The 17,792-nt window shown below is 41.9% G+C and overlaps 1 protein-coding gene across 1 annotated transcript; it reads right to left on the bottom strand.

Annotated features, from left to right (window-relative positions):
• Positions 1-6,224: 6,224 nt before the first annotated feature.
• Positions 6,225-16,126, bottom strand: LOC124263973 (mediator of RNA polymerase II transcription subunit 31-like). Its single transcript, XM_046698706.1, has 4 exons — positions 16,013-16,126; positions 14,343-14,441; positions 13,736-13,832; positions 6,225-6,766 (listed from the first exon to the last, which is right to left on the bottom strand). The coding sequence occupies exons 1-4, from the start codon at positions 16,044-16,046 to the stop codon at positions 6,691-6,693; spliced, it is 306 nt and encodes a 101-aa protein (XP_046554662.1). The 5' UTR covers positions 16,047-16,126; the 3' UTR covers positions 6,225-6,690.
• Between the last annotated feature and the right edge of the window lie 1,666 nt (positions 16,127-17,792).

Here is a 17,792-nt window from a genome sequence, read left to right as displayed (position 1 = left end):
AATCTCAAGTTATATTTTCCAATTTCTCAGCCTAAATACCCCTCAATTCAATAATACTCAACTTTTGATAGGTATACAGTGATATGTCAATCTTGTTCTAAGCACAAAGATTTATTGATATATAGAAATATTATTTTCATTTGATATGAAACTGAAAATGTGTTTTTAGTTATACTATTGTGATGTTTGCAAACAGTCAGCCAGGGTATTAGTCTTATTCAGTACACTTATAATGTAACCCATGCTTGTTGTAAGAGGCGACTAACAGTATCGGGTAGTCAGGCTCGCTGACTTGTCTAACACGTCATCGTTGTCAGGCTCGCTGACTTGTTTAACACGTCATCATTGTCAGGCTCGCTGACTTGTCTAACACGTCATCGTTGTCAGGCTCACTGACTTGTCTAACACGTCATCGTTGTCAGGCTCGCTGACTTGTCTAACACGTCATCGTTGTCAGGCTCGCTGACTTGTCTAACATGCGTCATCGTTGTCAGGCTCGCTGACTTGTCTAACTGCGTCTATCATTTGTCAGGCTCGCTGACTTGTCTAACACCTCATCGTTGTCAGGCTCGCTGACTTGTCTAACACGTCATCGTTGTCAGGCTCGCTGACTTGTCTAACACGTCATCATTGTCAGGCTCGCTGACTTGTCTAACACCTCATCGTTGTCAGGCTCGCTGACTTGTCTAACACGTCATCGTTGTCAGGCTCGCTGACTTGTCTAACACGTCATCGTTGTCAGGCTCGCTGACTTGTCTAACACGCCATCATTGTCAGGCTCTCGCTGACTTGTCTAACACCTCAGCGTCAAACCATCGTCAGGCTCGCTGACTTGTCTAACACGTCATCGTTGTCAGGCTCACTGATTTGTCTAACACCTCATCGTTGTCAGGCTCACTGATTTGTCTAACACCTCATCGTTGTCAGGCTCGCTGACTTGTCTAACACGTCATCGTATCCAGGTTACATGGATCGATACTCATGATGTTGACTCGTTTATTTACAGAGCGCCGCCATATAGCTGGAATATAAACAACAAAGAAATATTTGAAATATGATGGAAACAGTAAATCCTGCTTCAGGACAACTCGTGTTTCATACAACAATTTACCTCACCAGTATCTGCACAAAGTTAACTTTTCTATGTGAGCAAGAGAAAAATATTGAACATATACATGTCAAAACCAAAATGGCATCAAATTGCAAATAACATCATTTCAACAGATATTGATACCACAGTATTTGTGAGTGCATAATCTGTTGATTTTATTTATTTAAGTGTAGTGTATATAATGTCCATGATTTAGATTCTGAAGGGATGTTTACGAAATTTTGTAGGGTGTATAGGAATTATCTAATTCCATATTATTTGTGGAAACACAAAGAAGTGAAAAGCATGTTAGTGCATGGTGGCGAACATAGTTTTCATGTTTCATGAAATGATTTTGTTTGAGTACAAGGTTGTCACCATTCTCTTCCCACAGAGGTTACTCCTGCCATATCTTCCTACGTAACCTCTGTTCTAATACGGCCCTTTCATGGTGTGAGCGTTCAAGACTCGTGATTGGAGGCAATCAGATTTAGTTGTGCAATTAGCGACGTTGTTTCAAAAGTGATCATTCGCAAGGCCTCGGTAATTTCCATATGCTTCGAGAAAACTAAACCTCTTTCCCTGCGCGATGCGCAAACGTTTCTTCTAGACAGAACTCAGTCATGTTATGGCGGATCAGTGGAGTCTCCATCGCCTTCGTTGACAACGGACAAGCTAGCTTTAAACGTCTTGTGTGTAACATCAACACAAGTCCTCGGCAGATGGGGGATATTTGTGGCCCCACATTTGCTTGTGTTAGTCAAGTTGAATCTAAGTCGATGTAACACGTGTTCTGATTGGATAGAAAGAAGGGAGATAATTTGTGTTGCGATCTTTTGCCGCTAGGGGATTTTACGAGAACCGGGAAATATGGCCGTATTAGAACAGAGGTTCGTAGGAAGATATGACAAGTAACCTCTGTGGGAAGAGAATGGGTTGTCACTACTTCTAGACATAATTTATTACCATAAATGTGAAAAAGTGATGATTGCTTATGTCCCATGACCGACTCTCAGGGTATACACAGGGTTGTTTGTGGCTGAGAATGGAAACCAGGAGCACAAATGATTATTTATTTTTATATATACAGGGGTGGAAATAACCCATTGCCCGACGTCCGAGTCCAGTGTTTTTTTCTGTTGGGCAAGCAAATTTGTATATCTCTGTTTAGGTGTTACATTTTAACTCGTTTTCAGTTTGGAAATGTACTGAGGTTAAGGAGTCAGCTCACTAGAAAAGTTTTTGACCATATCTGAACCCCGCATTAATTTCAATCGTACAACACCAACATTAATAGTTCTCATAGTAGGCTACATTCAATTGTTTGTCGGAGTTATCTTCCCTTGGCACGCTGACCATGTGGCAAACACCTTCACAGGCGTGATCCATGGTGTGACCATATCCCTCTTTTCAGACATTTGTACTAACCCATAACCCAGTCCTGCCAAGAGTTTTTATTCACTTTGCTGTCAGTAAGTATATAAATACCCTACTAACGTCATGTGGGAAGTGCAGACTTAGCATGTGTTCTACTGAAGGTAATGAACAATATTAATGTCTACACAATGCCATTTAGAAAGTAGTCAAATGTGACATTTTATATTTGGGATTACACTTTCTCAAAAAGTACAGATTCTAGTACTTGTTCTTGGTGGTGGTTTGGGGTAGAGGTGGTTAAATATCATCTGAGATTCAAACCCACATTCTCGGAGCCCGGCACCTATCCACCAATAACAAGAAGGTCTAAAATCAGTAGTTTCCTGAGATGGTGTAATCCCAAACACAATGTACAGAACAATATTAATGTTATCATTATCATGCACAACCTTGGTAACACAGCCCTGTGTAGCAAAGTGTCAAACAGATTGTCACCCCTTCACTGGTGTGCATGCAGTGTGACTCCATCGTGCATGAATAGAAGCAAGGAGTGATGCTTCTCAGCTCATCGTACACTAACGATATCAGGCTGTTCATCACTCACTAACCCAACTCCATGCACTCACTGACCTGTGAAGATCCAGGTTAGAACTGATCTTCAGTAACCCATGCTTGTTGTACGAGGTGACTAACGGGATGGGTGGTCGGGCTTGCTGACTGGGTTGACATGTCATCGGTTCCCAATTACGCAGATCGATGCTCATGCTGTTGATCACTGGATTGTCTGGTCCAGACTTGATTATTTACAGACCGCCGCCATATAGCTGGAATATTGCTGAGTGTGGCGTTAAACTGACTGACTGACTGACTGAGTTTGGTTTTACGCCACTTTTAGCAATATTCCAGCAACATCACGGCAGGGGACACCAGAAATGGGCTTCACACAATGTACCCATGTGGGGATTCGAACCCGGTCTTTGGCGTGACGAGCCAACGCTTTAACCACTAGGCTACCCCACCGCCCGTGGCGTTAAACAAGAACCAACCAACCATGCACTCACTTCGTGCGAATACTAATTCCTGACCTCGAAGCACTTCGGGGAGGAGAGGGCTGCAAGGGTGTGCCTCATGTTGTCTGGCAAAAACTTTAGCATGTGTAAAATGTAATCCATCAAGTTGGTCTGAGGGGCAGCATAGTCTTCAGCTTTACAAGCGAACATTTTAACCAGTGTAGCATGGGTTGCTGAAGATCAATTCTAACCCAGATCAGTGCATACTAATGTGCTGAGTGTCCCATAACATGTGAAGTTCACATCAATTATAAGATAACTTCTTTGAGTGGCATTTTAGAAGTTGGGAAGTACAATATCGAACACACTTTATGGATAGCAACTTCTTTTTATTCGTGAGTGCGACGTTTCGATACAGATTCGATCGAAACGTCGCACTCACGAATAAAAAGAAGTTGTTATCCATAAAGTGTGTTCTAAATTATAAGATATATATGCAAGTAAGTATAAGATATATATCCAGGGAAGTATAAGACATATACTCAGGTGATCTGTATTTCTCAGATACAGAGTGACTCATCATTACGTGTGTCATAACCAGAGCGAAGTCACCGACAGTAATGTACCTCTTCTGTAGACTATGCACAGCTTACCTACTGCTCGTTTTAATATATTTGCAAGTTTCAGAATGTTACTGGTCTACTTTGTTGGTTGAATGTTAGACAAGATAGTTTCAGTGCTGTTTATACTCACTGACATGATTTCAAGATTAACACTGTGATACCATGTGAGCTGTACTGTGAAACTTCACTCTTTTGTCCAATAATAACATTTAATGTCAACATGATAATGCTTTGCCTTTAGTTGAATCTGATTTCTTATGAGTGAAACTTGAGAACTAAACCATTGCTTTCCATGATGAGGTATTGTGGATTTACTACAATGAAATTTTCTCAAATGTTACTGTTATGAATTTGTAAAAGAGTGGAGAACAAATAAAGTTGACTTTGTTGAATTTAGATGTTTTTGTATCCAGGAAATGTAAATCACATTCAACCGTGAGTTCACTCAACAGCCTCAACACAAACCCCTCATTGGTAAACACAGAATATGTCAGGAGATCTAATTTGTTGTAGGGCTGGCTATCGAGTAGATCAAAGAGATTGATCATCATTACATGAATATGGACCGATTATCGTTAGATATCGGAGAAGTAACTTTGAGGGAAAATGACTAAAAAAATATGAAAGAAATCAACATATTTCACATCTGTGGCATTTTCATGTGATGACATATTAAGGCTTGGAATACCAGCTAAACACCATCCTGAACATACTTTAGGAGCAGCCCATGTATAAAGACCTAACTTTGTGTATTCTCTGAGTAAATTATAAAATTATTTCATCACAATAGTTCATTTACGATATTTATCAGTTACATAATTTTCATATCGATAATCTTTAATCATGATTCCCATCGACAATATTTTTGATTATCGATGTTTTTAGCCAGTTCTAAATTGTGCCCCACTGTTTGAAGGAGAGTGGTGAGGTAACCATGGTAACTGGATCAGGCATGTGCCCATTAAAGATGTGGGTTGTTGAAAACATCCTTCTGTACCAGTGGAAATGATTCTTTGCTCAAGTTAGAGGGTATGGTGGACCAGTCACACAGATCGAGATGCTGTTAAGAGTTGAGTACTTAAAGGGACACTGATCCAGAGCAATTCCCCAGGACTGGTTGTTGTTGATTTTGTTATTGTTTGTCCCCATCGACTACCCAGATGACATCCATGTGTCCATCACGGTCGAGGGAGCATGTGTTGCCCACCTGGCAGCTAGATGACGTAAAACAATTGTTGGCACAAAAAACATGAGACGCTCTGGATCAGTGCCCCTTTAAGTGTATTAGAATATCATTGTCAAAGGTTGGAAATCTCTGTTGGCTCTGATGTTAAATTTTTGTCAGCTTTGCAGTGCTGCAAACAAATGTATGATTGTGGGTGGGAATCCTGGTTTGCCACGATGATGTGTCTTGGTTTGTCAGTAGCATTCCCCTGCTCATGGGTTACATTAAAGAGGTAGACGTCCAGCACCAGGCTCATTTGGGGCTTTCTTCACATATCAAGCTGACAAGCCATTACATAGTGGGAATACTATTCAAACCAACTCAAACTCACTCACTCCCTTAGATGTGATTCTCATTACATTACCATCTCATAATTTTAAAACAAACAAACAAGAGTCATCAGAAGATGACATATCCCCCGCCCCCACATATTTGAAAAAACAAATGATCTGACAGTTACTTAAAGTCCAGCTTGACTGTTTTGTATGACTTTTTTTAAAACTAAGTCCGAATCGTTTCCATGGAAACTGAGAAAATAATAAATCACAAAAATCTGCAAAAGGCACCACTTTGGGATCTGCCTCACATATCTGCCAAGTTTTACTGAAAGATATCAATACGTTTTCCAGTTTTGCTCCGGAAATGAAGCACATCCCTCCCTTTTGGGACTAAGTCCGAATCGTTTCCATGGAAACCGGGAAAAATAAAAATGCCAAAAATCTGCAAATAGCAAAAGGCACCACTTAAGGTTCTGTTTGATATATCTACCAAGTTTTGTTGAAAAATATTGAACGGTTCTTGAGTTATGCTCTGGAAACAAAATGATTACGGACGGACAGACCAGGCGTCGACTATATCCCCCGCATTACATGCCGGGGGATACAAATACTAGACTTTTGTTTGAGAAAAATCAAAATTTATAAAGATTCTCCATACGTACAAATTTCTACAAACAGAGAACATTTTAAATTCTGATTTCACAGAAAATACAAAAGGGTGTTCCCATTTCCTTGCTGCATCAAGTTATCTTCAGACCTACAACACACCTTGTTCCACATATCTGCTGGTTCCATTGTAGAACCGATAAGAACATCCTGTTAATCTGTCAATGTGTCCTGTCTCCATACTCACACAGCTCCTAATACAGATAGTCTCCCTTTGCTCAGTGGTATGTAAAGGATATAATACAACCATATTTGAATAATGTCTTGAGATCCTCTGTCCTTCACGTGAGTTATCTCCCTTCCAGCACATTTAGATGTGTTAATACTGTTATGAGAGAAACCAGCATTGTTCAGCACTGTTAACACTTTTGTCAAGGTTGGCAGTTGTGACCATCCACGAGGTCTTGGCTCGACTTTACCATCATGGTATTGGCTTATCTCCCCTTGCAGCAGCCTGGTCAGCTTGAGCCTGGAGCAGCGACATCCGCTTCCGCTGATAGTGCAAAATGTAATTTTTAGAGTAAAATTGATATTTTATACTTATCCTGACTCATGCTCTTTTGCTTGTCTTCTTCTTCTTGCGAACATAGTGGAACACTTGTATCTCCTTATTTGAAGCTCCCTTCAAAATAAAATCACTAATTGGTACTCACCACGAGTTGCTCCCCTTTGTCTCCCCTGGCGGGAAAAGGTGTCGCCACCCTCTGGCCATGTGCTCCACTCTCTCCTGATTTAGCTTGAGCCCAACACTTGAATTTACAGGAAATCCAAAGTGTTATGTGGGAGGATGGGAGGGCTAACCTCATGAGTCAGGATAAGTATAAAATATCAATTTTACTCTAAAAATTACATATTTTTCCTTATCCTGACTCATGCTCTTTTGCTTGTAGCATCCTACGGAACGGAGGTGGGTAACAGAATACTTTGGATTTATAATTAGTGATTTTGTATAGATATACTGTAATATCCCCTACGGGAACTTCATGAAGCCTTAGATTTAGGATGTTTCCTGTATAAAGAAAACCATAGGTTATATAAAGCCATTAAGGGGAATTACATTATGAATATATTGAACAATACATATAAATTATATATATATATATATAGGTGACTCTGATAGAGGCACTGAAATTGACTATATCCAAGTATATGCTTAAGGTAGAATACTTAAGCTGAACATATATACATAGCCCTAAAACTCCTTAGAGTTATAAGCTAGATGAGTATGTATAAAATACATATTAATCTTGTGAGGCTAATATTTTAACGCCTACGAGGGACTGTCAGTTGCTGAGCGAGGACCAGTGGTCCGAAATGGTGAATGCCAGAGACATCTTCTGTAGTGATGTCTCTTAGGTAGTGATTAGCAAATACCATGTTAGATTTCCAATAGCATCCTTCCATAATCGTGTTCAAGGAACAGTTACCGTGTAGGGCGAGGGTAGAGGCCAGTGCCCTGATCTCATGTGGATTTGATGCTGTTGGTGGGTCCAAGCCTGCTGCCTTGTAGGCACGGAGAATGACAGTCCTTATCCAAATAGATATTGTGGTCCGTGACACTTCTGTTTGATTCGTAGGCGATAATGGGATGAATAAACGTTTGAGAAATCTTCTCCTTGTTTTGGATCGTCGTAAATAAACTTTGAGCGCTCTTACCGGACACAGTGATAGGTCTTGTGTATCTTGTGATCCGAGAATAGAGGATAGCGCCGGGATGTGGAATAATCTGTCTGGTTGACCTGGCAGTTGATTCTTTGCAATGAAATCCCATCTTAATCCGAGGTGCGCTGTGTTATGATTGTCATCAAACTGTATCCTCTCGTAATCCAGAGCGTGAATTTCAGACATTCTTGCTGCTGTGGCTAGCGATAGCAGAAACAATGTTTTCTGTGAGAGAAATTCAAAGTTTGTCGATTCCAAGGGTTCATAGACCTCACTCGTGAGGTGTTGTAACACTACATTCAGATCCCAAGCTGGGGCGTGGAACTTCCGCTTTTGGTCCTCCAATCGGAAAGCTCGTAGTAAGGCCAGTAACTCTGGAGATCTTGTCAATTTGACACCCGTTCTCATGGTGATTACAGAGCTAAGCGCGGCAAGATATGTTGATATCGTTGAACCTTTTAAATGTTTGTTTTGGCGTAGGTAACACAAATAGTCTGCCACTTGAGGTTGTGAAGCCTCTCTTGCTGTAAACCCTTTCTTTGTTGCATAATTTTCGAAACTGTGCCACTTGTCGTCGTACAAGTTACGAGTTGAGTAACGTAAGGCAAGCGTGACTGCTTTTGCCGCCCTGGCAGAATATCCTCTCTTGTTTAAACACATTTGTATACAGTCCATACGTGTAGTTGGAACATTGCTGGGTTTCCGTGCACTTGTTTGGTGTGAGGATGAATTAACAGGTTTGCGCGCTTGGGTAGCTCCAGTGTTGGTTGACCGATTTCTTGAATTAGTATGGGAAACCACGTTCTGGCCGGCCAGTAGGGCGCGACCAAAGTGAGTTGTAGGCTCTGTGTTTGTCTGATTTTCTGTAATACTTGAGGTATTATTGCTGGCGGCGGAAACGCGTACGCATTGAGGCCTTCCCATGATAGACTTAGAGCGTCCGTTGCCCAAGCTTGGGGGTCTGGGACTGGTGACACGAATGTCGGTAGCTGATTGTTGAATCGCGTGGCGAATAGGTCTATTAGCGGCGCTCCTAATTGCTTGATTATCTGTGCAAAATTTCCCGGTTGATCATCCACTCTGTCGGTGATGGTAGATGAGGCCGAGAGAGAGCGTCTGCTAGTATATTTCTGGCTCCGGGAATGTGCACTGCTCTGACATGTAGATTTAGATCTTGTATTAAATCGAACAGTTGAAAGCTTAGGTTCAAAAGGTTCATCGATCTCGTTGAGCCTTGCTTGTTTATGTAGAACGCCACTGTCGAATTGTCTGTATGGATCATTAGGCGCGCATTTTGTAGAAATGTGCTCCAATGTAGAATGGCGTTGATTACAGCTTTCATTTCTAGACTGTTTATATGGAGTTTGCATTCTTGCTGATTCCATAACCCTGATATCGTGTGGTTGGTGAGATGAGCTCCCCAACCTTGGAGTGACGCGTCTACATACAGATGGGTTTTGTATTCCTGCTCTGCTAAACAAATCCCTTCGCAGACATTCGATTTCTTGGTCCACCATAGTAGATGTGGTCTGAGATGTTTCGGTAGACTGAATGGTTGTACATCGTTGAGATGTGCGTTGATGAGGACCTGTAGGGGACGTAACTGTAATCTGCCTGTGACAGTCATGTCTTGGGCTGATGTGAGAAGACCTAGTAGGCTCTGCCATTGTCGCAGTGGTAACGGAGAGAGTAGAGCTGGTGGAATGGTCTGTTGTATCTTGAGCCAACGGTCTTCTGGTACCATAATACGGTTGCGATTTGTGATGAATCGAATACCTAGGAACTGTAGGTCTTGCGATGGTACTAGGTCCGACTTGCGTAAGTTTACTAACCAACCTAGTTGTGTTAGTAGCTTTATGATGTAATTTAACTGTAGTTTGAGACGCAGTGGATCTTGATCTACTTGTATCCCGTCGTCGAGGTAAAACGCACTGCGTAGCCCTTGACGATGTAGAAATTTGATAATCGGTTTCGTTATCCTCGTGAATAGCCAGGGGGCTGATGATATTCCGAATGGGAGTACTTTCCACTGGTAATGTAGCCCTTCTAGAGTAAATCGTAGGTATTTCCTGGAATCGGGATGAATGGGGATGTGCAAGTAGGCATCCTGTAGATCTATGCTGCCCATGTAGTCCATAGGACGAATCATCTGGCGTAACTGAGGTAAATGTATCATGCGAAACTTCGGTGGTTTGCGTAGATAGTTCTTGTTGAAAAAGCTCATGTTGTAGATGAGTCTGTATTTCTCCGTGGAGTTTTTCTTGGGAACTAGGAAAACTGGGGAGTAGAAACCTGGTTCGACGTTTGCTTGATCTATTACTTCTATGGCCTGTTTGGATAGGAGTGATGAGACAGCCTCTTTTATCTTTGGTAGTTGTTGCGCTTGTAAATCGAACTTGGGGGGTTTGATTGTCAGCGGAGGCTTGTCCTGTAGAGGGATACGAAATCCGTGTTGAATAATGTTGGAGACGTAAGGATCTTGCAGTATTCCCCAGTTTTCCCAGTGTAGTTGGAGGCGTCCACCCACTTGAGCTGGTTGTACTGGAACGGCTGGGGGGTGGAAGACTCCAGTCGTTCCGAACCTGTGTTTCAGCGTCTATAATTGCGGGAACCTCTGGGTGTCCTGCCTCTTCCTGATCCTCCTCTATAGTTGCCATATGGGCGACGAAAAGAATCTTTACCTCTAGAGCTGGCTATCTTCCTGTCTCTTGCTCTTTGTAGGCCCGTGAACTTAGATCTGCCTGAGTATCTTTGTGAAGTCTGACGAATGACGCTGGCTAGTGTGTCCATCGATCTAATCATAAGGACTTCCCTGGAATCCTTAGAGACTTCCTTGGCGACCTTGTCGATTTCTCCGTCAAAGATGGATGTTGTCGACCACGGGGCTGTATAAAGTGGGGCTGTAAAGTTCTCCCCCCCCAATTACAGGAGGCGAGGAGGCCTTGACGACGAGCTAAGGTCAGTGCTGCTGAAACAGATGTAAGATGATCCGTTAAAAACTGCTGATCTTTCTTTTGCATAAGTAAGGCAGAATAAATCATTCTATCATCTTCCGTCGTGGAATCCCGGAATCTAGTAATAAGAGTCTCATTGATCGTCCTAGATCTATTTAACCCAAAGAACATACGTCTCGTCATGGTTTCTATATGAGCCAACTTGCGATCATCCATCTTGTAAATCTTGTTCTTTACATCGCTGATGATCTTATAGTTCTCATCGATGTCCTGGGCCTTGTAGAAGGAGTCCATGTTATGCGTGGAGAACTTCTTGGCTTGAAAGTTGGGTAGATGTGGTATCTGAACTTTCGTAGCTTTCTGGAAAGCTGCATCTAGATTCTGTGGCACTGCCGCAATCGGGTCGATCGGGGGTAGAGTGATTGCATCTGGATCATCTTCCTTCATCAAATACGTCTGAGCTGTATTGCCACTTTTAGATGGTGATGTGAGATCTAGGTTATTGACCATCCAATACCGTATCTCTGCATCAGAAAATATGATTCCTCCATCATCCTCAAAACCATCATCATTAATAAATTGTAGATGCTCTTCGGGACTGCGTGTAGCTGTCTGTATATCTGATGAGGTTTGTGGCGATCTAGTTGACTTGTGCGCCGCTCTATGTGGAGATCTGATGGGTGATCGACCTGGTGATGAACGGAGTGGAGATCGTCTATGGGATGATCTTCTCGGAGACTTGTGAGGTGAATGTTGATAGCTTCGCGAAGCTCTTCGGCAGTCCCTCGATGTTCTTCTAGACGATGAAGATCTGGAATCATATGTCCTTCGCGAATGCCTTCGCGAAGCTTCATTTGCGTCCGGTCCGGGGGATCGATGATATGACCTTCGCGAAGGCTTCCGTGATGTCTGATGGTCTGAGTCCATATCTAGAGATGAAATCGAAGATGGTGATGATCTCTCCCGCCTTCGCGAAGGCCTTCGCGAAGGCTGTACATCTAGGTCCTTCGTCAAGGTGGTGCGGGACTTCCTTCGCGAAGGTGACATCGTCTTGGCTGCTACGTTGACGGGGGGTGCCTCTGGGGTGCTGTCTACGTTGGAGCCTTCGCGAAGGCTCGGACCCTGCTTGCGCAGTTTGTAGTGGTCCTCCATGATGTTCATAATCTGCCGCATCATGTCTTCTGGGATGATCTGTGACGAAGTCGTCGGCGTCTTTTCTGCGATGGGGTTCACATCAATGACGTCTGACGTCGGTGTAGAGGCATCAGGCTGCATGGAGATCTCTGCAGAAGTCACAGTCGCTGACACCGGTCGCTTCTTCTGCCGTAAGTCGGGGATGATTATCGGCTGATCATCGTAGAGGCCCAACTCTGCTGCTGGAGCGATCTCGGCTGAGAAAGTTCTTGCTGTCTTCGTGAGATTTCCTTTGGAAGTCTGCGCTGCCCTGGGTGTCCTCAATCTGCGTTGAGACGACGATGAGGCCCTCTTAGACTTAGTCTGCAATGACGGGATGTCTGGGGAGGCCGGTCGTTTCTTCGAGGTAACGGACTGGCGTCCCCACGCCCTCTGCCGCCAGGGGTCTCTAGCAGAACACCAGACGGAGAGGGTCGATCGCTAGCAGCTGACTGGAAGGAATATCTGGACTCTCTGCCATGTTTTGCCCTTGTTGCGTGATCTATCTGCAGCACGCCTTAAGACGCAAAGATGATATTTATTAAATGCAGAATGAGATAAATTAATGCAGTAACTGCAACGTGAATTAAACGCGACACGCATTAGAACAACTAGGGCATATTACATGTGGATCGGAGGCAGAAAACGTAATCTACAAATCGTACAGATTTTCATGAACGTAAAGCTAGCTGAACAATCACGCGAATACACGGAATAAACAGTAGAAATACGATAATTAATCAATACAAATAGTAAAGGATACTAGCTATACCTCTATAGTAACCTATGAGGTAAAACTAAGAGATTATCAAAGGATATGGCTCTCACATCCTGCTCACTGGGCTAAGAAGGAGAGTGGAGCACATGGCCATTTGGGGATTTGTTTCATCAGATCAGTTTCCAGTTTGTATCCAAGATACCCCTACGTTCTTACATGATTGCATGTTAGGTGAATAAAATACCAATTCAAATAATGATGAAAATAATTTAGCTTATGTAGCATGTTATGCCACTTATCACTTGTTGGAGACATCTTCAATTGTCTGATCTGTGAGAAGGATTCTAATGATTCTGCCACTCCAAATTAGCAACATATGCAAGCTTGAGTTACTATATACATGTACACGGTAAGCATGGACACCTGCTTTTATTGGACCTGAGAGATTTTGTAGGTGTGTATACAACTCCTCACAGTGATTGCTCATTTGTGGACTAATATCATTGGTGCAACAAGTGACTGCTCACCACTACTGCAAGTAACCACAATGATACATGCAGCTGAACTCACAATCAACGGACTGTTATATTGTTTGTCAAACTCTTCTATCCTCCCGAAAGACTAGGAATTTCTATTGTTATGCATGATGAGCACATCTCTTGGACTTTTGATAGTAACAAAAAAACACATGTAAATTGAAAAGGAGCCCCAGTCAGAGGGGAAATTATGAACCCAAGTAAATCTATTCTCGCATCATTTAGGGCTTGAGCATTGAAGGGAGGGCGGGCAGTAGGGACAATAATGTGCTTCAGGGACTGTGAGACAGACTACCCTTAGCCTGGACGGATTCGGTCTTTTCTTAGGGACATGGTGTATACAAACTAATGAAGTATTCATGATAAATATATTCACTCAAATCATAAACTAGGACATGAAATGCAGTGCTGAGACATACATACTTGATGTATCTGGCGTACTTTGGCTCCTTCCAGTATAGCAGGTACTTCAGGTAGTTGATGAAATAATTCTCCTTGAAGTAGCCACGCTGTGCTAGAACTGAAACAGGAAAATATTTGTTATCATTCTATTATATTATCTGTATTATACTACTATTATACTCCTCTATATCTCCAGGGTGCTCATTTCCGCAATATCAAATTACCAACCCTCGATTTGCATTATTAACCTTTTACTGACCAGTCAGATGTCATGAAAACAAAATTATTATGGGAGGTTCATCCCAGAGCTTTTGGAGAGCTTACTTTAGTGTGTTGGTAAGTTTTCAAAGTTGAATTTCTTGCACAAACTATCATAATCATTGGGGCTTGCCACCCAAGCTGATTTTAACCCAACATTGTAACCTAAATTCTGTTTGGTCCATTAGACAAAGTAGACAAATAGCAAATTATATCGGCTGATATGAGGATGAAAAAAATACACCGGAATTGATCCAGGTAGGTTTACTGAAATACAAATAATGGACATATAGAGGATAAACATTTAGAATCATTTGTCTTATTTCTTGTTTAACACATGTTCCTGTGCAACAAGAGCTACCATGCTTACAGTTTAGGTAGTTGGGGTTGGCCAGACACTGGACAAATTCCAGCTCCACCTGGAACCGTATCCTCTGCTGCTCCTCAGTCTCAGGCGATGCAAACACATCTGTAACCATGGTAACAATAATACAGGTTCACACAAAGGGCAGTAATTTGTCACACACACCCAATGCCAGGTGGAAATACTAACTGTGAATGTATATTAGTGTTTATCAGAATGTAAATCACACTTTAAGCATGTATTACAAGTAAAGTAACAAAGCAATGATATGGTAAGATTCTTGAGAGGCATTTAGAAGTTGGTGAATATATAAGACGAGTATATTATGGATGACAACTTCTTGTTTATTGTATAACACGTTTCTGGGCTACTTCTTGCCCCTTCTTCAGGTGATTAAAGACAGATGTAGAAAGCAAACTATATATACCAGATTTACAGGAAGCAAGACATGTACATGTATATACAGTCAATCACAGAGGACCGGTCAAAAGCAGTTATAAAAACATGATAATTGGGATACAAATATTGAGGATAAAGAGATGTGGATACAGCAGAGTGATATACAGCTAATTAAGTGACAATTAGATTTACAGGAAGCCAGAGATGTACATGTATATACAATCAATCAATGAGGACAGGTCAAAAAGAAGTTATAAAAACCCCAATGACAATGGGATAAGGTAAGGCCAGTTGACACAAACCATGAGTATAAGGAGATGTGAACACAGCAGAGTGATATACAGCGAATTCAGTGACAATAGAGGTGGGTGTGTTTTGGCTTTTGTGATGTTCCAGGCACTAGAGAGGTATACGCCTTGATTTCTACTTATCTCTGGGGTTAATCTCCTGATGTTGATGGCTTCTAGTGTTTTCCGTTTTGGTAAGTGTGACATTTCTACTGTAAGCTTACAGCATGTAATATTTGATCAGAAAAGGAATACATTGTGATGTTTGATAGATACTTGATACTTGGCATGCCACTAAGTAGTTTTAGGTACACCACGGAGGCGTAAGTAGTTTTTAGGGTTGGTTAGCTAACAAACACGCTTGGGAAAGACTTCTGCAAGAATACCCCTTAAATTTCATTCTAGTCAAATAATATCACCTGAGTATATATTCCTCATCTGATAAGGATGAGTTTTAACATGTTTCTTTAATTGTATCTGAACATACTGAAAGACATATCCAACTTCTAAAATGCCACTCATGAAATTTTTCCTTATCGGTAAAATTTAGGTTGGATACAGGCGGAAGTCTTACCCCCACGGCTAGTAAAAGAGCCAATTAAAGTTATAAGCTGCACACAGTGCAGTTAGAGTCACTACAGAACATGACCAACATTCTTTACCATGGATCCAAGGATTGACATGATTGTGGATAGCCTACAGTTACCCAAACACAACTAACAATAAGGATCGAGTGAGATTAGTGAAACGATACTAAAGAATTTTTCTGGAGATATATTTCTTATCATATAGTATATTGGGTGTCGAAACCGAACGGATTCTATATTCGCACGGTGCATGTCACAAACTGATTTCACTGACACACACAACTTCACAAGCCTATATTGCAACTAGAACTAGAAGAGTCGAAGTTCCTCGAGCCTGTTTGTGTTTTACCAAACCTAATTAATTATACTGTATGTTGATCATGATGCATGCACACTTCAGTACCTGGACCCATTGGGACTGGGCCTCGGATATTCATTTCAAATTCGAAAACAAGCTTCTCTCCCACGCTACACTTTGTTTATTTTCTACCGGAAATGTAACTTTAGTTATCTCCCTTCTCTCGAAGCTCCGAACAGCGATGTTAAACTCCTTTGCAGTGCTGTGGAAGTATTTTCTCCATACGTGTTGAACCAAACACCAGTGACCATATTATATCATGTTATATGGTTTCTGCAAAGACGTATATATGTTACAGTGAATATGCCAAATCAGTGACTTTGTAAAATCACTGAAAATTTCAGGTATTTTATAAAATTCCTGATTCACTCGGTGGTTTCACAAAATCCCTGGAATTTCTAGGTATTTAACCAAATCCCTGAAAATCACAATTATTTTTACATATTCCCTGAAATGAATATATCGCATTCTTCGTGTTTGCTTTGACAATACTGCTTGTAATAAGTAAACACAAAAAAACGTGTCAGAAATCAAAATCAAAATTTATTTTGTTTCTGCATTGACATAAAAATAGTTGCATAAATATGTTATACAATAATATCAAATAATTCAACATGTAAGTGACAAAAACAATATCTATCACTATCAGATGTTGCATCAGTATTCAATTGCCATAATCATACAATGGATCAGAGTACCTTCTGTGATATCTTTTTGCAACAAAGTCACGTCAGTCAAACAACACTCATATGTATCAACATTTGTTTTTGCAAGAGAGGGAAGAGTGACATTGCGAGTTACACATAACCCGAGCCTTGTAACACTACCTTTGTGTCTGACATCTTGTTGTGCCACAAAACCCTGTCCACCACATAAAGACTCTGACTGGACTGCAGATCTCAGCGATACGAGTTTCTCAGTCGACATATCTGCAATAGTGTAGAGAGATGTGGCACACACATCAAACTGGTTGCGGGAATACTTTCCACACAAGACACCGGCTTTTACAGCAAGTGTGGACATGCCGCTGTCAGTAATGTCCATTACAACTCCTATCAAAGTCCTTGGATCGGCTCCCCCCCTGTCAACACCAGGAATTGGTATCGTCAGATTGGCACCCACTGCATCCTCAGAGAGAACAATCTTGCTCCGTTTCACCATTCTCTCAGCTTGAAGAATCTGCGACTCTGCTGCCCTCTTCCTGTGTTCACTGATGTCTTTATGTCTCTCAGCAACAAGGTCCGTTGATGGAGAGTGTTGGTTGCTGTTCTGGTTGCGGCTTCTTGTTCTGGTTGCAGTTCTTGTTCTCTGGTTCTGGTTGCGGTTCTTGTTCTGGTTGCGGCTCTTGTTCTGGCCAAGCTGTTCTGTTCTGGTTGCAGTTCTTGTTCTGGTTGCCGTTCTTGCGGCTTGTTCTGGTTGCAGTTCTTGTTCTGGTTGCTTGTTCTGGTTGCTCCTTGTTCTGGTTGCAGTTCTTGCTTGCGGCTCTTGTTCTGGATCTGGTTGCAGTTCTTGTTCTGGTTGCGGCTCTTGTTCTGGTTGCGTTGTTCTGGATTTGCGGCTCTTGTTCTGGTTTGTTCTGGTTGCAGTTCTTGTTCTGGTTGCAGTTCTTGTTCTGGTTGCGGTTCTTCTTGTTGGCTGTTCTCTTGCGGCTCTTGTTCTGGTTGCAGTTCTTGTTCTGGTTGCGTCTCTGGCTCTGGTTGCAGTTGCTCTTTCCGCTCAAGATGATCTTATTCTCGTTGTTGCTCTTGCGGCTCTTGATTCTGCCAAAGGTACTGTATCTGACGACAGGGCGTTGAGTAGGTCATTCTCGCTTCGAAGTCTACAA

Source organism: Haliotis rubra, unplaced genomic scaffold (genome assembly GCF_003918875.1).
Source record: "Haliotis rubra isolate DU_JTF1 unplaced genomic scaffold, ASM391887v1 Scf1201, whole genome shotgun sequence".
NCBI lineage: Eukaryota > Metazoa > Mollusca > Gastropoda > Lepetellida > Haliotidae > Haliotis > Haliotis rubra.
This window is presented reverse-complemented; position numbering and strand designations above follow the sequence as displayed.